The sequence below is a fragment of the Aphelocoma coerulescens genome, chromosome 1A, assembly GCF_041296385.1.
Source record: "Aphelocoma coerulescens isolate FSJ_1873_10779 chromosome 1A, UR_Acoe_1.0, whole genome shotgun sequence".
Classification (NCBI taxonomy): Eukaryota; Metazoa; Chordata; class Aves; order Passeriformes; family Corvidae; genus Aphelocoma; species Aphelocoma coerulescens.
The window spans coordinates 51,092,619-51,116,623 of NC_091014.1; the positions used below are offsets into that span (position 1 = coordinate 51,092,619).

At 47.6% G+C, this 24,005-nt stretch overlaps 1 protein-coding gene across 1 annotated transcript; it reads right to left on the reverse strand.

The window, feature by feature from the left end:
- Window positions 1–19,720: 19,720 nt before the first annotated feature.
- HEBP1 (heme binding protein 1) lies at window positions 19,721–23,404 on the reverse strand. Its single transcript, XM_069001862.1, has 4 exons — window positions 23,204–23,404; window positions 22,917–23,055; window positions 21,251–21,431; window positions 19,721–19,994 (listed from the first exon to the last, which is right to left on the reverse strand). Exons 1-4 carry the CDS (start codon window positions 23,279–23,281, stop codon window positions 19,823–19,825), a joined length of 570 nt encoding a protein of 189 aa, XP_068857963.1. The 5' UTR covers window positions 23,282–23,404; the 3' UTR covers window positions 19,721–19,822.
- Between the last annotated feature and the right edge of the window lie 601 nt (window positions 23,405–24,005).

Below are 24,005 nucleotides of genomic sequence, written 5' to 3' on the forward strand. Positions count from 1 at the left end.
TGATTATGATAATAATTTTTATCCCCCTGATGGTATGAGGCTGTAATTTCCCTTTTTAGAGGATACTCTCCCATGAGATTTTACATGGTGTGTTATGCTACCACATATTCATATGCTCTTGGCAAGTAAACCACTTCCTCAGGCTCAGTGCTGTCTAGAATCAGTCAGCCTGGGTCTTCCCCACTGCCTACTAGCACTGAAGGGCAACACAAGGACATCTGAGCCTTCTGAATCCCCTGGCATGAGAAAGAGCCCTCCTAAGGACTGACTTTGAAATGTATCACAGGATAACTTGCCTTTTTCTAGTAAATTTGAGGTGGAAATGATGCCTAATCCTCCCTCTTCTTCTCCCCTCCACCAACGCAGTCCACAGGTGTAACACACAGGATGAGGGAGAAAACTCAAGGATGCTAATATAACATGGGAGAGCAGGCTGGGAAAAGGGTTTGTGAAGCCGTGATGCAACTTGTTGACTTGCAGACTGAAGGCTGGGGGGGGGGATATGCTTGAAACAGTAACAAACTTTCAAGAAACTAGCTTTTTGAGCAGATGTGGTGTATTTGATAACTATAGTATGTCCTAGGATGATTCAAAAATGTGTTAAAACAGAGCCAGCTCCTCAGCTTCAGTGGTGTCTGGTGGAGCAAAGGAACAGGCTAACAGGAGAAATAGGAGTGAAGTGTGCTCTTACGGCATGTTCTCCATATCCCAGACATTTACCAACTCCTTCACTAACTGACACAGACCAGAATGTGCCTCCCAGTGTGCCTTGGTCCCAGAGGCAGCAGAACTAAGAGGGATGAGACATTATATGCACTCCCATTGAGTCAGGGCATGGTGATTTTCTTGATTACTTGGTTGTTACTGTGCGTGCTGCTCGGCAGAGAATGAAAATCTCCTTCCACAGATTTACAGTGCCTTTTAGAGCAATTTTTTTAAACCTCTGTAATGACACAAATACTAAGCTGCCCAGGGTTATTTTGCACTTGTTTGATATTAAGGCAGCTTTGTGTGTGAGCTCATTTAAATGCCAAAATAAACATGAATTTCTGTGAACTTGGCACTGCTGGGTAAGGGGTGCTGCTGTGCTGCAGGTTTCTCACACCTCAGGAGAGCCTTTTGGGAAAGCAGGAGTTTCCTCTCTCCTTATAATTGAGCTTAAACCAAACCAGTCGGCCACTTAGTCACACACACACGTCCCCGGGAAATCCTAAACTGGTGGGGCCAGACAGACTAGACCCAAAAGGAACAAGTGAGTTGAGGAGGCAGGAAGGTTACCTGATCCTTGTGCGTTTTTTTCTTAAAATCTGCTCACTGGGAGGCCTGTAAACCCAGTAAGGCTCATCCCTGCCCTCTCTCCTGCACAGGGCTCCCTTGGTTGCAGGTGCGCTGCCTTCAGGGCCCTCTGGTTTCCGGTCCCTCCTCTCCCTGTTCAAGGAGAGCAGAGAGCCAGAAATGTACACACCAGAGAAGGGTTGGCACAGAGCACACCTGGATTATGAAAGCAGCCAGGATTATCAGGAGGCAGGATAAACTCTGCTGAACTTCAGGTCAGGGGTGTCATGGGAAAAGAGCAAAGAAGGACAAAAACACTGTTCAGTCCCAGGACCTTCAGGGTTACCATCCCGTGGCCTTGCCAGGGCTGTAGGGCTCCACGTGCCTGGCCAGGAGTGAACATGGAGGGTGCAATAAACCCTTGGGGCACAGACCCTGCTGGTGACACAACCTGGAATGGGGAGGAACCTTGCTGGGGTCACCTCCCAAGTGCTCCCTGCCACTTCTGGCAGCTGGTGCCAGTGCCACCATCCCTAAACAAGATTCTTCTTTGAGAGGGATTCACCTTCTTCCTACAAGTCCTGTAGCCCTTGCTGTGGCACAGGGTCTCAGCTGGGGCCACTCTCTCCAGGCTCACAGGGCCAGGGCATCACTTTAATCAGATCTGCTCCCCAGGGAACAGAATCACAGGGCCACAACTTGGATGTGGCAACTTTTGGTCCAAGTGTGCATGTTGCTCCTTTGCCAAAGGTCACTGACAGTCTCACAGCAGGGCTGACAGTGCAGATGGTGTGTCCAGTGCCCAATTACGGCAGTCACCTTCTCCCATATAAACCCTGCACTGTAGGTTTCAGTGTGTCTCATCACACAGAACCAGAGGTAGCTGAAGCAGAGAAATGCCTCCCATTTTCCTGGCCCTGACAGAGGCAAAGTGAACAGCTGGGAGCCGTCTCCTCCAGCCATCCCCGGCCGCTGCACTACAGCCTGTGAGCAGCACCTAGAGGGCAACAACACTCAGGAGCAAGAGACAGCATTCAACCTGCCCTACATTTCCACTTACACTCTGCTCCTACACACACGCACACTCCCCAGGGAAGGACTGATTTTGCAGCTTCTTAAAGACAAACATGAGATCTAAAAGCTGCCAGTGAGAAAGTCATGTGTGGGTAACACATGGAATGCCTCTTGCTCTATTCTGCCCCAAGCTCCCTTTAAAATACAAGCTCACACAAAGATGCAGGGAGCTGGTGGTTCTGATAAGCCACAGAGTTCTTCCTTGTTTCCAGCTCTTTCTTACATTTTAATAGGTTTAGCAGTACTTCCGAGTCACTCAAAGGTTTTGGTCAGATGGGACTTCTGGAGAGGTCCAGTCCAGCTTCTGCTCTGAACAAGGCTCACCTCGAAGTTAGACCAGTTTGAGGTAAGCTTTGAATGTCTCCAAAGGCAGAGATCACACAGCTTTTCAGGGTCCATGTTCTGGTGTCTCACCGCTCTCACTGGGAATTTTTTTAAACCTGTGTCTAATCAGAATTTCCCTTCCTGCAACTTCTCTGTCATCCTTTGACTTTTCACTGTGCACCTCTAAGAGAAGTCTGGCCCCATCTTTTCTACAGCATCCATTTAGTTAATAGACAAGCACCTGGAACCCCCTTAGCCTTTCTTCTGATGACTGAGCAAGTCCCTCAGTCTTTCCCCCTGGTGACATGGTCCAAGCAGCTCCCAATGGTCTTAATGGCTCCCCTGCCAGACTTGTTCCCCTTGATCAAGCTCTGTAGCAGTGAGAGACTCAAACTGGACACAGTTCTCCAGACAGAGCTGCCCGAGCACTAAGTAAAAGGAAATAACCACTTCCCTCACCTTGCTGACTTCACCCTTACTCAAACAGCCTGGTATGTGGTTGGTGTACATTGCCATAAGTGTGCATCTCTGGACAATGCCTTCTTCAGATTCATTTTCCCCAGCACTAGTTACTCCCTTTGCCCTGGAGGAGCTTGTGTGGTTATAAATAGAAGGGACTGAACAGTCCTGAGCTTCTCTCAGGAAGGTGGTTTCTGACAGGAGCCAGAACTAGCACCCAAGGCCACTCAGCTGAGGGCTGCAGTGGCAGCTGCCTCTCCTAGGAGGAAGCTCTGGAGAAGGAAACCCAAGAGCCCCTGCTCAAATTTGCCTACTTTCTGGGGCTCTGAATGCAAAGTGGAGGTGTGCCTCAGCGGCAGCAAGCCCAGCCCTTGCGTACCACCTGGTCTGTGTCACTGCACCCAGGCTGGGGTTGGTGAGCTGTTGGTGAGCAGCTGCACTCAGTGGAGCTCTGGGGCACCCAACCAGGGGGGCTCAGCTGCCTCTGCCCCAAGGCAGTCTCTGCCACTGCACTGAGCAATGAAGGATGCTGGCCATGAGAGTCTCTGCTGGGGGTCCCTGCCCCACTCCAGCCATCTTGGTCCCTGTGGGGCTGAGACCTGTCTTGTCTCCTCTCCCTACCTGCAGCACTCTCACCCTTCTGCACCCAGTACTTTCCTATTAAGGATTCTTTCCCTCCCTTAAAGTCAACATGCCCTGCCACACGCAGTTTCTAGGGAAACTGGTGTTTGCTTTGCCTTTGCTATGGTGATGAAGCACTCTGCTAGATGTGAGTGCCATTTTCTGCAAAAGACTTTCTGAAGTGCCAGACATGGATCAGGGGTTGCCCTCCTGTCTGACCAGCCTGATTTTATCTGTATCTCCAGAGACAGTCAGGGCTCTGCCTGCCTGAGCAGTTTCTCCCATCAAACTGATAACAGGTGCATTTGAGGAGAAAGCAAAGGCTGTGGCTTACAAAACGGGCATCTTGTTCTCTAACTAATTAGTCAAGAGCTGAAATAGAATGCTGTGTCTCCAACATATGTCGCTGTCTGCTGTTTCTCTCTCAAAACAGTCTGTAGCGAGGATCAAATGCTGAGATCTCTAATCATGGACATAAAGGGACCTCAATAGCATCCTGGGCTCTGGTACTGCTCCGTGCTCAGTGCTGCAAGAAACTATGTTTTCCTGCAAATCATCTCTTCACTGGTTTTACCAGACTGAACAAACACGTTTGAATCTCAGAAGTTAGGCACTGAGGCACTGCTCAGTGTCACTTGATCATCCCAGGACACCCCTATAACCCAAAAAGCAGGCTATTCCTGCAGGCACTCTGTTTTTAGCAGCGCTGAACCGCCCTCTCTCACTGGCTGTTTGCCACGTCCTCAGCCCCTAACCCAGCCACCCGAGACTGGTGCCACGGGAGAAATGAATGAGGGCACGCAGGGTCCAAGAATGACTCCAGCACCCACCTGGGTGGGTGAGCAGTGGGCCACGTCCCACCGCGCTAACTCTTGCAGGATTGAAAGCAACAGCCTCGAAAACAGGGAGGAGGCTGGGTTTATGTTTCTGGTTCCTCAAAGGAAGCGGAGGCAACGCCAGGAGGGCCGGGGCGAGCAGAGGAGCCGGCGGCAGGGCCGGAAGCCCGCGGGCGGCTCCTCCTGGCGTTCCGCCAGCGGCCGCCGGGCGGCGCCCTTGTCCCGCGGAGCGGCCGCGCGGGAGGGGCCGGCCGGGAGCGGGGACAACGCGCTCGGCTGCGGCTAAAGGCCAGCCAGGGCAAAAACCGCCCCGCATCACGGCTTCGGCACTAAAACCCTTCAAAGTAATAGTAGTAGTAGTAATGATAATAATAACAACAACAACAATAACAGTAATCACAATAATAACAACAACAATAGTAATAATGATGTTATTTCATGGCCTTACTTACATTGAACTTTGGTAAAATTTGCAATTTTGCCACTGTGAAATGATTTCTTTGACTCAGCATGTTCCAATAATAATAATAAAAAAAAAAAAATTAAAAAGAATGCAACCCCAAACCCAAGGAACTGTAACTTTCCAGCTGAAAAAAAGAAAGCTTTTCCACTGTGATGTTCTGCTTGTTTTATACAGCAGCACAAAGACCTTGTCTCTGAACTAATTTTATTTTAGGCACAGTTTAGTTTGATTTCAACTAGCCTCCTCCTGACTGTCTGCACTTAAGCTGCTGGAGAGAAATGGCTGCCTGGAGAGGCTGCTGCCCATCTTTGGGGAAGTGTCTGTGGTCAAGGAAGATCAGTCAGCCCTCAGACCCTGCACTGCAGATTCCTGGTGCTTCACAAGGCTGTGAGAGGTGGGCAGTTGCTGGGGTGGGCAGCAAGAGAGCATGCTTCTGGCAGACTGACTGTCGAGGCAGAGTATGGCTCATCAGCTCTGCTCCCCATTCTGTCCAGCCTCCCAAGTGGAGGCCACCAGCTTCTGGGCTTGCCTAGGTGGGACTATGTCAGTCAGAAAGGCAGGAGATCCCCAGTGTCAAAGCCTCTGGCAGCAAGGTGGACGGGACAAATTTATTACACAAAGAAGTATCAGATCTTTGTCCTTTCTCCTCCTCACCTATCACCACCAGCACTACTGTATATTGAGACTTTGTGGTTCTCCTTATATCCAGACTTTTGGGTTAAAATCAGCAAATGAGATGAGACATCGACAGGGCCAAGATTAAATGCCCGGTTCTTAAGCACGAGTCACCTCACAAGCAGATGGAGTCACTGATGCAAGGATGTGTGTGCTGAGTCAAGGTGTGCTCAGTTCTCCAGAGCACAGGCTGATGGAAGGACTGGGGGTCAGCTGTAGTACTGCTTCACATGACCTGAGAGCTGTCTACTCAGTGCTTGCAGCATTGCGGTGCCACTGTCGCCCTCTCTGCTACCCTGCTCCTGTCCTAGGAGGACATCGGCTCTACTGCCCGCTGTACTTTAGTGAACTCTCTGAAAGCCGAACAAAAACCTGTCCCGTGTGAGGACACGAGACCTGGAACCGTCTGTTTCACTGTGACATCGCATCTTCAGTATCCAGGCGGGGGCACTGCGGTATCTGCATCCACCGTGAACACACGGTGCCGTTCCTGCCGAGTTAACCAGAAGGCACGAAGATACACCGTGAACGATTTTTAAGCTATTCACAGCGTTCGAGTGAGTTCACACCACATCAGTGCTTGGTTTCTTGGTGGTGATCACATTTTTCATCCGACAGCAGGAGCTCTAAAGCCAGATTTACCAAGGTGTCTAGCCCTGGTTCTAGCTACAAGTGTTTTTTTCCAAATCCTGGCACAAGTGGGGTGGGAGGAGGGAAAAGTCCTCTCTCTGCAACTTTCATCATGAGTTTTGCCTTTTTTTGAGTATCATTTGTCTTTATTGTCTGGCAGTACTCTCTAAAAGTGGAATCAACTTTATGGAATGAACATGGAAACACTGAAAGAAGCTTCGTGCTCCTTTACAGGACCCCAGAGATAAAACCCTTGCTAGTGTCTCACCTGATTTCTCTTTCACAGTGCACTCTTCAAATGTAGTCAGCTTTAGGGGCATGTTCTGCCTCCAACTGTGCATACAACGCTCACATTGAAATTAATAGAAGCATGATGATACATTTGAAGTGAGAATATTGGGAAAAAAGTTAAATTCTTGTGGGTACAATCAATAGCAAAAAGTTTCTTTAATTCTCAGTTCTCACCTTAGAGACATCTATAGGTCTAAGAATGTAAGGAATCATTTTTATGGGTATATGTGTCAGCATAATCCTAAGAAATAAAAAAAACAAACATGGACTTGGAAACATACAAGGATTTTAGAAACATGCCTTTGTGGCCTCCCTCTTAACAGAGATTTGTTACTGTGTTTAACCCCACTGTCTCAACCCCAGTCCTATGCTGGGGAATGGTGAATTGTTTGTGTTTGATGGGATCATCACAACACATGTGGACAAGGTGCTGTCACCAATTTGTATTGGTGACCTTAGATCTGCTATTCAGAAATTCTGCTGTTTTGGTTTTGATGTGTCTTTTGAGTTGCTGAGAGTCCTTCAGGAGGTCTTCCACGTGCTTATCCTTCCATCATGCTAGCATGATGGGGAAATGACACTTGCTACATTCAGGGCAGAAGGTCAAGGTCAAATTTTCACCATGCCTCGGTAATTGCTCACCCACACACCCGGGTGAATTGCTCTGTGTCATTCAGAAAAGAGAGTCAAACCTGGGTTGCTTCCAGGCAAGGACTCAAACTACAGGGAGTGGTGGAATCACCATGCATGGAAGTGTTCAAAAAACAAGTAGAGATGGAATTTCATGATATGGTTTAGTGGGCATGGTGGCATTCAGTCGAAGGTTGGACTTGTTGATCTCGGAGGTCTTTTCCAACCTACATGACTCTATGATACTGTGCCCTCCTTCCTCTCCCTGTAATGGAGGTGATTTCAGGATAATCCCATGTCTGCAGCCCTCTGCCTTAACTCAGAGGTGACTGCAGGGAGCCGGAGGCTGACAAGCAGCAGCTTCTGCAACACACATCATCTCACACACACAAACAGGCTGGTCCACAGCTGAGCCAGTGGCTCACAGTTACCAGGGCAGTGATGGACACCAACCCAGAAAGTACATTGTTTTACTGGCGAGCAGGGGCTAATCACAGCATGGAGTTTATGGCTCCTTTCCAATATCCTGAGGAATAACTCTCGTCATTGTGTATCTGTGAGGTGAAGCTAAGCAGCAAAAGATCTCAGAGCTGAAACTGCCCCAATTTCTTTAAGGGTGGAAGTAAGAGGGACTCAGTGGATTGGTGGGAAGCCGAGCAGGGAGACTGTGTGTCCCCTCTTGACTCACCCCTGCAAGGTAGTGGGCAGCACAAATCCCAAGGGACTACAGCAATCGGATGTGGTCCCTGTGGGTGCAGTGCTGTCTTTTCCACTGCTCTGTGCAGTTGCTGTAACCAGTCTCACAGCAGGTGAGCATTGATCCTTGACATCCTTGCTCCCATCCTTGCAAATCTCTCTGCATGCAGAGAGCTGAATAACTTCTTGCCTAACTAGCCTCTCCATCTATTAGAACAGCCTGAGCCCCAGCAAAACTCTCACCAACATCTGGTTTACAGGACAGAGGGGACCAAACATGAAGAACAGCTCTTCTGAGCAGCAGCCTGATTCAGAAGGGACACTATTATCAAGGATAAGGTTTAAGATGCCTTCCTGGAGAAGGATGCCCTCTCACCTAGCATTGCTCATCTGCTTAAATGGAAGCCTCTGTAGGAAGAAATGAGGAGGGTCAAAATATCTGGATGCTCTCAGGGCATGAAGTAAGGGGATGCTTGGGATAGGTCTTCCCATTCAGACTGTCCTGTCCTCCCTGTCACTGACTGAATTGCAAACCAAGCATAGAAGCTCGGTGCAGCCCACACTGGCAGCTGGACTCCAGGGTCCCTGTGGATCCTCCACTCCAGCACTAATATTTGGCCTGTTCTGCCCTGCCAGCTAGATGAAGCAAGCGCAGTTTCCAGGAACAAGCTGCATGACTGCCACTTCTGCTGTGTAGAATCATCCAGCAACATCTTGCCGCAGAGATTTCATAAGAGGGAGGAAGTCATGGGTTAGCAGCACTTGGTCAAGGGTTTCCCTGGCTGCAGCTACGCCTGGCTGAAACTCACAATCCTTGTCTCATGAGCTGGACTAGATTTGCAATCATGGACAGACAGCAGGGGGAACGGGAGCATCTCACTGTCAGGCAGAATGACCTCCTGTCTTCCTGGGCAGGACAGCTGAGATGCAGCTCCCTGCACCCAAATCATCCATCCTCCTGATGCCATGATGATTTTTTGCCTTTTCTTTTATACCCGTTATACCTTTTTACAAGTTCTGTATTCTTTTTGCCTACATTCTTGGACTTGTTTGTCAAGCTGAGAGACTAAACATTTTAGAAGCTTCGTAGGTAGAAGATAATGTGCCCCAGATCCCAAGGTCCTCTCCAGAACACGTTCTGTAAACCAAGATAGAACCATCCAGGGGAAGGTTGCTTGGGGAGGGGGGGGGCTCATTCAAGCCTCTCATTGGGGAATCTTTGACCTATAATGTTATACCAGATCTTTTGGGGGTGTGCATTGAGGTGTGCATTTCGGTGCATTCCACCTGGACGTAGTGCACCTAAGGATCCTTAAAATAAATACCAAGGTAAAATCCCTTTTTCCCTTCTAACCGTGTTTGACTCTTGATTTTAAGATCAGGAAAAGGCATCACTCCCATTACACCACGGCCTCCTCCTTAGTGTCCACCTGTTACCCTGGCCAAGGGGAGAAGAAGAGCAGGAGCGGAATGCAATCCTGTCACGTTGTGCTGACAGTGAGCATTCATCCTTTGCAGCTTCCTCTGAGCATCTGTAGCACTGCTTTTCCTGTCTCAGCTCCGTCCAGCTCTGCGGGTGAATCCCTGAAAGGGCTGTGAACTAACCATGCTTTCTAAAGACCTGAAGAATGAGGACATTATTTACTTTGGTGTCGATGGGCATCAAATGGTGTGAAAGAAATGTATGCCTCAACTCCATCACTATCTGGGACCAAAATAACAGATAAAGGGAGAAAATCTGTGGGAGTTATCATTATATGGAGTTGCCATGGAAATAGCATGAGAGAACTTGGAGGAGAGCTGACACACCATGTCTCCAGGAGGGCATAAATCTCCAGCTAGCCTCACTCCTTTTCATCACATTAACAGGCAATATTTTTTGCTTCAGCAAGAGGTGGGAAAACATCAAAGCACAGTTCTGACATTTTTGTCTATCCCTTGATTTCTCTGATGAAGACCTCCCTGACCCCTCAAGAAATACAAAAGTGAACCTTAACGCTATTGGTAAGTTGCCCTAGAAACCATTTAATAATTTCAGTAAAATGGTAAGAGGGATGTAATTTTTCCCAGAAAATATTACTGACTTCTGTGAAATCATATGAAAAAAAACCCCAACCTTATTGAAAATGTACTATTCTAAGAGTTTTTTCAAATAAAAAAATATGCAGTTTATTAAAAAAGGTTTTTAAATGCTGATTTCTAAGGAAAAGCATTGCAATTTGAAGGATCTCAGCATTTTGGTGAAGTTGCTGTCTTGTGCCATTGCACTGTTCTGGGGAGCCCAAATCTCAGTTGCCAAATCCCACTTTTAATCTACCTCATGCCCCCTGATCAGGACAGGACAACCAAGTCTGCTCATACATTATATCCTGAGACTTCACAAACACAGCTCCGAGCCATGACGTTGTATAGGGGTGGCATCTTCCTGCACACAAGTCCAGTTCTCCACCCTTCCCAGCAGCCCACAGGTCACTCCTCTGGTGGTCAGTCCCCACTCAGGACTATCAGTGGTGGCTGTGGCAATCTGACCCAGAGCAAACCACCACTTGGATGCTGGCATCCACCTGCACCTGAGTACAGGTGTGCAAGTGTGAGTGAACAAAACTGGTTCTGTTCGCCAACAAAATTGTTGTCCACGCCTATAAGGCCTCACATTTTGTTCTGCTACATTATTGCTCCAATTTTGCAAAACGTTTTCCCAGGATATTGCTTTCCCAGCCCTATCTTCCACCCTTTCCTAGGGCTTAGGCTGCTACAGATTGTGACTGAGCACCTTTAGAGGCAAGAAGGACCCTCAGCCTGCAGCCAGGCTCTACAGGGTAGAGGGTGGACAGGAAAGCATGGAGCAGGGCAGCAGCAAAGCCTTCATATTTTTACCTGCTCCCTTTCAGCAGAGCCCATAGATGGAAAAGGAAAGATGCCCAGGAGCCTCCAACGAGACCTTATCCTCCCCAATCACCAGTACCAATGCTGTGGCCCTGCATGGGTACTGCAAGGGCAAGTGAGATGAAAAGAAGCAGAATAACAGGAGAGGAGGACAAAGAGCATGGTCCCCAAATGCTCCTTTAAGAGTCAGTTCCAGTTATGTTCCAGCTATTGACCCAGGTATGTCCAAGAGCACCATCTCACCAACTGAATTTCTACCACATTTGTGACTCCACTTGCAAAACCTGGATCTCCAGGAGATATAAAGGCCTGCATTTGAAAACCTCTCTCCTACAGAATAGCTAAAGCCATGGAATAAATTTGTGTGGGCTGACAACTTTGGGCCAGGCTTCTTCTTTGGCTTATAGCTATCACGTTTGCCATAATGGCAGTAATTTCAAGATTTTTCCCTAAAGCTGTGTTAAAGAAAGAAAGGAGGGAGGGGAGAAGGGAAGAAGGTCTCTTTTGACACCTGCATTTCTAAGACAAATGTCTTACAATTATCTAAGAACAAAACTTGTGTTAAGTTCTTGTTGATTGTTTTGTCTCTTTGCTCAGCATCAATTTAAGATAAAATTATACACATAATTTTATAAATGCTATTTATAAAGCTGTGGTTACATATTATGCATATTTTGTGCCAAAATGAATCCATTTTTACCCCAATGAAATGACAAGTCCCAAACACTGAATAATTCCACAGGGGCTATTTTTAAAGCACTTGGTGGTGCATTTGTTGCTGAGTAGCATCTCTCTGTCTATAGCCATGGGAATAGACACCATTTTTAGCTTCTCATAATTCAGGAGCTGGATTCAGTCCAGAAGAGTTTGTCACAACAGTTTGAAAGGCTCTTTATGATAAACGGATTTGTGGATTATGGGATCAAACATTTCAGAAAACAATTGTGCTTACCTTCACATCACAACTGTCTGCCAAGCTCGTGTTCAACCCCTTGCTACATCTCCCCAGAGCAGGAATTGCAGTCACAGGGAAACTCTGTTTGGGTGGCAGTTCCCAGGACATTTTCCTCATCTCCCTGGTGTGCCTGGTTGTACCTTGCTGCTTTCAGCAGAGTTATCGGGAAGCAAGTGCTTCCATATTGCTTCAGGATTATTATTTTCGTGTGTTTCTTTCCAAGGAAAGGGAAAACATCCAGAGCCTTTTCAAATGCTACTGTCTTAGCACTAGGAGTGGGAGTAACTTGAAAGGTGAAACAAAAATCCCTGTCTGTATCTGCAATCTTTTGCTACATTATGTGCATTCTGGGATTCCATTCAAAATAAACAAAATTTTAAAGGCCAAAAACTAAATCATACGCTTCAGAAATAAACTCTCATTTTTCTCTCTTATTCAGAAATAGCATCATCATGATGAAAAATAAATGAACTCCTGTTGCCCGTTAACAAACCAGCTCTGTGGAGAGCTGTCTCCAGCCAAATGACTCCCCTGGCTCATGATCTGGCCTTCATTCCTGGATTCAGAGAGATGTCCTGTGCAGCCATTTAGAAGCTGATACAAACCATGCCTGCACCTGAGAGGCAAAGTGAGGAACAGGGCACTGCCTACCCCACATGTGAGCAGTGCCACTGCCATGCCTGGTGAGATGGGAGAGGTGCAGCATGAAGCTACACAGGGGTCAACACACGAGCAGATCAACAAATACACCTGGGAGGAACAAAATCACACCTGGGCACCCTGTGTGCCCGAACCTGCACCCATTTTTTCCATCCCTATTTGCTCCAAGCCCTGTTACCCCATTTGGATCAAAACAGGACTGCTTTCACCATTTTGAAATCAGCTGGGCAGGTTTCCAACTGGAGGATGTTTTAGACCAGGTTCCCAAGACACAGTATCTCATAAAATCATAAAATTGTAATTTCTGTTTCCCTCCCTGCCTTGGGACAGGGAGGAGTGCTCAGAACAGTCTCAGCTGCCCTTTGTGCCTCAGGATTTTGTCCCTCCAGGGAAGCAGCGCCAAAGATGTCCCCGGAGGAAGAGCATTGCTTTCCACAAAGGCGTATACCAGAGTCTTGTGCAAAGCAGATGGCAACACAGCGGGAGAAGAGTCAGGCAGGGAATTTCCAGGGAGATCTTTGTTCCCTGGGCCCCGCCGTAGGGAGGAGACATAGTCCATCTCAAGGCAGGGCTGGAGAAGCTGGGAGGAATCTCCGGTTCCTCTTCTGTGATTAACTGTGCTGCAGCCATCACGGCATAAGCCCTATTGAAAGGGGCTCATCAGTCTCCCGGCCAACCTCCACCAGGACAAAGAGCCAGTGCGGGAGGTACGGGGCACCAAAGGCACTGTGTTCAACCAACCCACCCTCACACTGCCCTCCCCCAGACAGCACAACCAAGGCATCAACCTTCTCCTTCCTACACCTCCACAGGAGTTCTTCTTCCCCTCCAGCCTGGGTTTCCCACACATAGGTATTGGCGTGCAGGTGTGTCATGGTTTAACCCCAGCCAGCAATGAAACATCACACGGCTGCCCGCTGACTCGCCCACCCTGGTGGGATGGGGAAGAGAAGCAGAAGAATTAAAGTGAGAAAACTTGTGGGTTGAGATAGAGACAGTTTAATAGGTAAAGCAAAAGCCACGTATACAGACAAAGCAAAGCAACTAATTAATTCACCACTTGCTATATGCAGGTAGGAGTTTCAGCCATCTCCAGGACACCAGCATTCCATCACATGGAACAGTTCCTTGGCAAGAAAAATGACATCACTCTGAACATTCCCCTTCCGTTCTTCCACCCACTTTATATGCTGTGCGGCACCATATGGAATGGAGTATCAGCTGGGGTCAGCTGTCCCAGCTGTCTCCCCTCCCAGCTTCTTGTGCACCCCTGCCCTACATGCAACAAGAAGCAGAGAAGGCCTTGGGTCTGTGTAAGCACTGCTCAGCAATCGCAAAAACATCCTCGTATTATCAACACTGTTTCCAGCACAAATCTAAAACACAGCCCCACACCAGCTACTATGAAGAAAATGAACTCTATCCCTGCCAAACACACATAAAGTGGAAGCAAGGTACTGGCAAATGAGAGGCATGGTAATTACCCCAAAGAAACACCACTGAAGTAACCATCCCCTTGAAAGTGCCCCCACTAAATACTACTACAGCTCATGAAAGGTACTTCAATGAGCCAACACATGTTGATTTGGAAAGATGTTCCTTCACAAAGCTGAGTCATAAAGAAGATTGCAAAGGTCTACAATCAGTGATTAAACAGCTAGAAAGATCTACCAGCAGGGGAGAGCCCAAAATTGTCGTGCTGTACACTACTTTTTATTTCAATGCTTTGCTTTAAGTAAAGGCTTCATTTATTTCATTTGTCTGGGTACAATGCATTTCAAATTTCAGATCTCCTCTTACAGCAGCATTCAATTCTGTTGATCTTGTACTTCATCAGTTGTGTGGGAAGGTGTCCCAACTTTTTCTCTAATCAGAGAATTCACTTCAATTGCTTCTTTGGACTCCAATTAAGAAAGGCCTCAAATTAAACACTAGGGATATAAGAAAAAGTGAGTAAGATTGGAAAACACTGGAAAAACACTCAAGGGAGAATAGTTGCCATGGCAATCCTTCTCTGTTTTCATGTGCTGAAGAAGACACATCCCAAACATGAACGTCTCTTAGAGCCCACCTAAATTCCAAGTCCAGGCATGGGCAGGGTGGGTGGTGCAGCTGTCCACATGGCACAGGCTGGGCTCTGCTGTCCCACCACAAGGAGCCCCGGAGTCAGGTCACGCTGCCAGTGTCACATTGCACAATACAAGGTCACTCAAGTCGCAATGCAGATCAGGGTGCTGCAGCACATGGTATATTTCAGGATGTGGTTTCTGGGATCTTTCACTTCCACTGGTACTTTTAAAAATCTGCACCTTAGGCTCCTCAATCCAGTTTCCTCACAGGGACTGCACAGAAGATATGTCTCAGATTTCCCTGGGACCTTGATGATCAGTCAGACCTCACACTCAGTCTAAGAACAGTGCAGCTCCTTCCACCCCAATTTCTCTTCATGGGTGTGGGCAGCAGTGAGGGGTATTGGAGCGGCATGCACCCAACTCTCACCTAGGTATGGGGTCTGGATGTAGAATTAAGCAGACAGATTCACAGGAACGAAGCAGTATTTGCACTGACCCATCTTCTCCAGCAGCTCCCACAGAGGACTAGAAAAAAAGCATCTGCCATGGCTGAAACCTGTCTTGTGCAACGGATTCTGCTGAGAGCAAAGCAGAGATTATGAATGAGCTGACAAAACCAGCCTGCTGTTGGCATAGGCACCAAGCAGAGACAGAGTAGCTACGCTGGAAGTGTTTCATCCATTACTGTCAGAGAAGTCACTTTTACCACTGATCCCGCTCTAATAAATCATGTTGCCAAGCAGTTTTATAGAGGCGTTATACATCCAAAGCTACTTATGGTCCTGTTAAAAGAGATGCATTTCTTTTTAGCTCAGTGTGGCTGAAATGCTGTCACAGAAAAAAGAGAGATGCTGCTCAGAGCACTGTTCTAAAAGAGGTATTATTGTAACTACAATAGGGAGGGACGACGTGAGCCAGGAGCCACAATCTTCCTCCTCTGACCTGTCGCCTTGGGGCAGCATTGCAAAACTGAAAATTTGTGACCGTAAGCACAATAGCTGCTCATACGATCTTTGCCACAGGGATTGATGAAAATGGGGAAATAATGATGTTACTTCCTCATTCACTATAAATCACCCATCCCCTCAAAGTGACTGGAGTATTATAAAGCCAGCAAGATGTACATGGACAACTTAACCAATTAGCTCTTTTATAAAGGCTGTCATCTTCTTAATGCAGTGTTAGATATATTTAGGCATGTGTCTACAAAATAAACTATTTCTTTCTGAAGCTAACAAAGCTCTCATTCTAGCAGTCTTGAAACTTCAGTCTGCAAAAGTTCACCCTGTGGCTGCATTCACTCTAGTGAGTTATTCAGTGACTACAGAAGCCAAACAATAGATCACAGTAGCTGGTCTACATACACACTACATATACATACATTTATACCCATATGCACGTACATATATATATATATAAATATATATGGTTTGCCACCATTAATACCAGCAGGAAAATTCCTTACTAACAAGTGGAGTAGCTTAGGAAGGTTGTATATCCAGCACAGCTAAATCTACATGGCACGTGTATAGTTATGCTTTTAAATTTGGCTCTGTTTAAATGTAGCCCTTGCCGTGGCCAGATCTACCGCTATCATACCACTGCTTTGCACAGCACTGGGAGGGACCTGCCCAGCTGCTAATAAGCAGCAAGGGCACTCCTGTCGCTGGCAGGAGGAGATAATTCCCAAGGCCACTCCCCTGCTGAGGCTGTCCAGCCCAGCAGGAAGCACGGACAGCTGTGGGGCTGTTTCACTGCACTGAGGCGATGGGAAAGGGGCCGCGGGCAGCAATGCAGTCTCTGATGCACAAACCCACCACATCCCAACAACCCAGCAAGGCGACCTCCGGCAGCGCTGAAGGGCCTTAGCAAAGAGAAACATCCACCTTTCAGTTTCCCCTGCACTGCCTTCTCAAATCATCACACAACAGGCAACATAATGACGCCCTGTCGAACAACTGAAGAGCACCAAAATCTCTCCATTTCAGCATTCACTGGAGACAGAAAAGGACATTGCACAGGCACAGAAGAGAAGCAAGGAGTTCTCTATGCAACCTGCTGCACTCTAATCTCTCAGAGAACGAATACTGCAGCGGACGGAGAAAATATTTTGTTTGTTTTAACATCAGTTCAGGAATCAACTGTGTGTAACACAGTGTCTGTGTAACCCATGCTGGCCTTGAGTCAAAATCCAGAACGCACCTCTGACTTCTGGCCCCAGCACAAAGAGGTGGCTGGAAGTCCTCCAGTGTCAACAGCGACTCTGGCTGTCCAAACAAACATTCACTTGCAGTGACGGAGGCGTATCAAAAAGCTGACTGATCCTGCTGCCTAAGGAGCAGAGAGACAGCCTGCTGGAAACCCTGAGACAAAGAGTATTTCTACCCTTCCATAACCAAGGAAGGACAAAAGGATGCCATGGATAGTAACTTCACCTTATTTTAGAAAGCATCCTGACAAATGCATGGGATAAAATCTACCTGGGTCCACCAAGCACAATAACAAAAATCCCTCAGTGACATTGTACTAGAGATAGGGAAATATTTAGAGAAGGTCTGAGCCCACAGTTGCACTGTTCCTGTAATCTTGTCTCAGGTATCCACTACTGTCCATCACAGGGACAGGGCACCAAACAGGATGGACCTCAATGGGACAAAATGTCTAACATTTCTGGATCATACATCATGTTGAAAATCAGCCATGAGTATTTGCCTGAACATTCATGTGTTCACTGCCTGTGAACCCCAGCCACAGGGACACGTAATTTTCCTCAGGTGAGCAGGCCCCTTGTTTCTACATTAACACAAATACATTGCTCAAAGCCTCTCAACGCTGGAAAAAATGAAGGAGATTACTCCATCACCTCCCATCTCTCACAGTCAGATAATGCAGGGCCACACCAGGATACCTAAAATAGAGATTTATTGGAAAAAGCATTATGACTATTTATAAATGCTGTGACATGATTAGTACCCCAAACACAAAGATAAACTGGCAACCTACAGTCTAGCAAATCAACAACTCCCACCGAGCTCACAAAGTCAGTGATCAGCACAGAAGTTGTAAATCACAATATTATGTTTTATTTATTTCAAAACTGTAGAAAATGCGGACAAAACCCTGGCATCTTTGTGTGTACAAAAAAGCCAATTCAGTTTGCATACAGCTTTGGCATCATTTAACAATGTTTATGAAATTCTATCCCGCCTGCCTGATGCAAAAGGCTAGTAGCAGGGCTGCACAGGCAGAGCCTACAGATGTTTGCTCTCACTGTTGGGTCTGAAGCTCTCACTCTGTTCAGAGTGTATGCATTTTATAAAAAACCCCACCATGCTGCTGAGATGCGCAGCTCTGTATATACCAGGTTTATTATTGGCATCCCTAACACCTGAGATTTCACAAGATAAATTTTGAGAAATTTCAAGGTTTTGATCATTGAAGGACATTCACCGCAGGTCACCAGACTGTATCCAAAAGTTCTAAAAAGAACCTGGGAAGGCATAAACTGGACAACACTGTGCTCCTCCATTTCTCACCCACACAGGTTAAAAAAATCTGGGACATGAACGGTTGCTTTGGACTCAGGTACAAGCTTAATAGGGCATTTGCCACTTCAAAAAGTCCTTCAAAAGCCTTATTCTTTGTTTGTCTTGATTTCTCTTTTGATTCTTCCTCCCCTGCACTGCAGTCACTAACCACAGCCAATAGATTTCCCTTGTTCTTGTTGTTGTTTGTTTGTTGCTTAATTAAATGATATCTGCTCTTTTTACCCATCCTGAACTAGCTGCTCTTGCACACAGGTGACTGAAACTCTCCTGAAGTCCACAGCAAAGCTCTTATATGGCTCAGCAAGACAGAAAAGGAAAGTGCATCAAAACCTCAGGTTTTCTGCTTTTACTGCTGAGCTTTGTTCTCAGAAAGAAGGCGCACGTGGCAACAGCTTGACCAGCCAGAAGCCAAGATGGCATCTGACAAACATCTCTTCCAGCTCCAGGGGAAAATGGCTTTTGGAAAGCACCTGACTGTGGGGCACTTCACCACCAGAGGACCACACCTCTTTTAGTGCAAGTACCCAAGTATACAGGCACCCACAGTAGCATGGTGTGTGATCGTTCCCACTGCAGGCATTCTGCTGTTTCCCTGGCAGAGCCAGCCAAAATGCTGGTTTGATGCCTGACACATTTCAACATTGCCACTCTTCCTGAAACATGACCCACACTTGCTACTGTATTTGAAGTTTTTGAAAGGCTACTCAATATTTGACCCAAGTCCCTGTTTCCCAGAACACCCATGTTTTACTTTTCCTCCTCTAAAGAAAACAGGTGGTCTGAGTAGCCCTTCAAAAACTGACACCTCTTAAGAAGTTTTTTAGGTTGGCACCCATGGTAGTTTCACTATATGTTCACCATTCTTCAAATGCACCCTCAGATCACAATTAATAAGCATCTGCCTTCTTCCCAGCCTTGCATTACTCTAATTCAATTAGATAACCACACATATTTCTGCTTTGGCCTTTGTATGGGCTAGTTTTAAAGAAATGTTACATAAAAGTAATAGGAAGGTGAGGAAATGATCTTGAGGTCTGCAGGTCCCATTGTCCAGCTGCTAGCTGAGATCAAGACATAGAACATGCCAAAACATCTCTCCTCAAACAGAAGAAAGCTGCAAACAGAACCTGGACCTTTCTCTAAATGACATTTCTCAGATGACAGAAGCGCTGATCTTCTGCACACTCTGAATTAATGTAAAGGATGCTTATTTTCATTATGCTGTGTTGGCAGCAATGCCCATGTCCCTTTAGACTGTTTGTGGAATGGCAAAGATAAAAGCAGCATTTTACAGCTGCAGCAAACTGAAGGAGATAAAAAAGTCTCTGTATGCACTTTTGTCATGTTTCCCTGTCCGACTCAGGTGAGACTAATAGTCTGCCTCCACTTGGACGTGACTCCTGTCAGGCACCAGTCAATTAAGTACTTTTGGCTTTCTCAGCACTGAACTCTGGAAGCACAAAGGAGATAAAAACAAGCCACGGTGAGATCAAGAGAGTCTATGTGGCTGAGGACCTGGTCTGGAACGAAGGAGCAGGACTGTCAGGAGGGTCAGCAAGTGTTCTTCTAAAATGACTTTTATGGCCCATAAAAGACTAAGGCATAGGCATGGAGAAAGGCAGTGATAGCTTTTCACCTCTGCTGAATTATTACTTTATTTTAAAGAGGACAGGGACATAGTGTGGGGAGGTTATCAGTGCAAGGCAGCACCACAGGGAGCCAGATGTTCACTCCTTCACAAACCAGACCTCATTGCGGCGTCCGTAAGGCTTCATAGGAGGGTCATAACCATTACACAAGTAGAAATCCTTGCGGTATGCAGCATCACTCCCCAGAGCAGCCTTCAGCTTGGCAGCATAGCTCACGTAATCTGCCTCTTTGGCATAGCCACCAAACTGCCTGCAAAGAAACCAGAGAGGTGTTTCACAGTCCCGGCAAAGCACAGAAGGGAAGAGAGAGAGAACAATAGATAGCCACAGTATATTTAGACATGCATTTCGATCCAGGTCCTGCCAACATGCACTCATGCATGCACTGTTCATTGTGAACCAGCACACTTCATCTGTGACAGATGAAGTCTCATGGGTGACACAGCCAAGGTGCAGTCATCCTTTGGCAGACCCCAAAGGGATCCCCCCAAACAGCCCCATGTATGTCAGCCAGCAGAATGACCCTGTCCTGTGAATGAACACTGTATCAGAGAAACAGCTTTCTAAAACACAAGGTTATCTCCAAATCAGCCCAGCCCACAGTCCTCAGTAATGCTGTCAACAACCATGTTCACTGTGGTGTGACCAACCATCTGCTGGAAGCCAGATCACGAAGGAAAGCCAAACTCTAGCTAGCCCAAGAAAAAGGGGAGGTAGGAACAGACAACTGGCAATTACAGAACATGATGCTGTTTAAAAGGGGTGGGCTGAAATGGGTCTGGTTTATGTCGACCTCCCACCAACAGGAATTGTTTCCACATCAGCCTGCACCTCACCACTCGCCCTCAGGGCCGACGTTTCAGACAAAACAGGCTGATACTGCAGAAGTGGCCCATGCCCAGAGCAAAGGCCAAGCAGCAGCCGGAGGCAAGAAAGAAGCTAGTTAAGAGTCAGCCAAAACAGTTCAAGAAAGTAGGCAGGGGAACCTCCAAGGGGTAAAGACAAGGTGAAGAGCTTGTTGCTGTTGTGATGCTAGTTTGAGTCCAGGCTGTCAGTCAACAGCCGAAAACATTCAAAGGTGATTTGAAGCAATGCAATGGCTACTTGTTTCCACGGTGGGGCCTGGTATGAGTCCATCTGAATGAGGCTTCAGCTGACAGTTTGATGTGAACCACACCAAAGAACATTCTTCATGACTACAAACAATCTGCAGCCCAGAAAGTGGGAAAAACAATAGATTCGTACAATAGAAATGGCATCTTTCGAGGCTAGCCTCCACACTTGTTTACCCAGTGGAAAAAAAATCCATATTCCAAATCAGTGTAGCATGATCAAGGGTAAGAAATGACATAAAACACCTGTCTTCAGTCTAGACATACCCCTCCATCTCCTTCTACCACATGCACCTCTTGTCCAGCAAGCCACCTGGTAAAACAAACACTGCTCTTCAGAGCACCCTAAAGACCTCAGCACTTGGGACTGGACATCCCAGGACGCATTCCTTACGTGGAATAAATGGTCATCCCCTCTCTTTCTTCAATCTTAATGCTTTCATCGGTAGGACAAGGTGGGTTGGCTTGAAACTGGCTCGGGATCCGCAGGGAGACTTTCACCTTCTGCTGAAAGGAGCCATCTTCAGCAGGAAAAGCAGTGATGGAGACAGGAGCAGTCATGCCCATTCCAACCCCTGAAACAGACACACAGACATTACTAAAGAAGTCTAGGTTCTCAGGAACTCACAAAATTAACAGGGAATTCACAGAAGCTAATTTTAGTTTTGGAAAACTCCTCATATGAGCTCCTTGTCAGGAGTGGGCTCCTCTGGGGAAACGGAACAGCCATCATCAGGCTTCTGCTTGGGCCAAGCTCTCTCTCCACACCAGGACCCTGGGAAATAAGTGTCCCAAGTGACCTCTGGAATGCTTTTCATTAATGGTGCTGCTTTTGTGGTTCTCTGAGACACTTTGTTCTTCTGACAAATCAGCTGTAAGACAGCAGGGTCTGTAGCTCCAGGGCAGGCCAACAGCATGTATAAACGACATCAGCATTTAAATTAATACTATCTGCACTTAGCCATGAGCCCACAGCCAATACTGGGGGACAGGAGCTTTCTCTTAAACCCTTCCAAATGCTTCCAGACATCCTACAACTTCCAGTGCCCCAAAACTCAGTGCTGTTATGGCTTTCAGCAGGACTGTCCATGCTGTCCACACTCCAGGAACAGCATGCTTTTTTCCCACTCATTACCGCCAAGAAGTACCACATGGCACTGAAGACCATTTTTCTTCCCTCTTCTTGCAGGAGTAGGGAACCTCTAAACCTCAGGATCAGGCAGCCACAAAAACAGTTGAGATCAAGCCATCTTTCTCACTTATCTCTCTTTGATGTCATACCTGTGTTTGTGTCACATGTTATGTAGAAGGCACCCTTTCTACTACAGCAACAGCAATCACCAATCACATGTTTCCAAAACATGTTGCTGCAAATGCCATTTCCCACTGCTCCTACTACATTCACCTCCTACTCCCATGGAGACTACACTAGTCCCTCTAATAGAGGCTGGAGAAAGGTGTGCCAAGAACATGTATATGTCTCAGAGCTACTCTGTGGTCTTCTGCTATGAATGGTTAAAATGCGCACACTTTAGTAAAACGAGAATCAGAAGCAATCACCTGGAAGCACTGCTATAAAACATTACAAAATACCATTAAAAAGGAAGCTCATTGTTCATTACTCTTTCATGAATAAAAATAGCCAGATAAAATATCAAGGTTGTAACTGTTATTTCACTGCTCACAAGGGCACATCATAGAACTGAAGTGTCCCAGATACCCTGGATTTCATCAGCTACTGCTCACCCAGGGAGCTGTGATAGATACATGTCTTCCTGTCCTCATCCCAGCTGCAAGGTAACTCATTCCTGTTTAAACAAATAATTTTTGAGATTTCACCCTGAAACAGAGATGGGTTATAAGCAGACTCACAGCATGAGTTGGCTGGGCACGTCTTAACCTATGGCAAGTTTACTTTTCCCAGTGAGGGGCTATCCCCATCAAAGACCCCCAGTGTTGGGAGCCACAAGCCAGGCAGGCCTGCAGTGCCATTGCCTCCATCCATCCTGCTTTCACTAAGCCTCAACCACGAGCCCCGCGGGGCAGGCAGCATCTCTCACCCTTGTCGTTGCTTCCTCCGACGTACTTCAGGAGCTTGACTGCCCCTTCCTTCGAGGCTTCGTCGAACGGCTTCCCCACCAGCTCCACCGCGGCGAACATCCCGCCCTCGCACGCCCTTTCCTCGTAGCTGACCTGATCCTGGGGAAAGAGATGGGGATGGAGGCGCTGCCAGGAGGAAGGCGCTGCTCGGGGGTGATACCCGCTTTCCCTCGCAGCGCCTCAGCCGGCTCCGCTGGCAGAACCGCCCGGGGAGCAGCGCCGGCCGCCCGCCCCGACACACACAGACCTTCTCGCCCTTGCTCAGCAGGCGGTAGGGCCATGCCTCCACCGTGCTCAGCAGCGAGTTCTTCACCATGCCCAGCATGGTGCCGCGCGGCTCAGCTCAGCTCTGCCCGGCTCGGCTCGGCCCTGCTCAGCTCGGCTCTGCTCTGCTCAGCTCGGCTCGGCCCCGCTCGGTTCGGCTCTGCCCCGCCTGGCTCGGCTCGGCCCCGCTCGGAGGAGGTGGGAGGGCCGGGGCCGCCCCGCCGCCCGCAGCGCGGCCATCGCCCCCAGGGCGCGCCCGAGGCCGCCTGTGCCGCGGGGCCGGGGCCGTGCGAGGGCACCGGGAGCGGCGGCAGCGCGGGGCCGGGGGGCGGCGAGCCCGGAGGGTGAAGTAAGGGAGGGCGCCGAGAAGTGTGAGGAGCCATGAAGTGCGGGAACGGGTGGTGTTCATCTCTGGGAGACGGGAAATATGAGAGGGAATATGAAAGGAATGAAATACAGGAAAAGGAAGTACTGGCAAAGTGTGTCACGCGTAGCGTGGAAGGGCACCGTGCTCCTGGAACTGCAAAATCATAACCTCTTGTCTTTTTGGTTTTTTGGGTTTTTTTTAAATAAACAGAACTAAAGGGGAACATAGTTGTTTTTTTAAGGAAGTGATCTGTGTTGCTGGATGTTGTAAGCTTTAGGTGAGAGGTAGCTTTTAGAAGCCCCTGATGATATTTGATCTCCATCCACTGTCCACCCAACTGGTCACTTCTGTTTAAAAGTTCCGTCCAAATCCCTTCCCAGAAATACATGTAAATAAACGCAACAGAGAGCTTAGATGG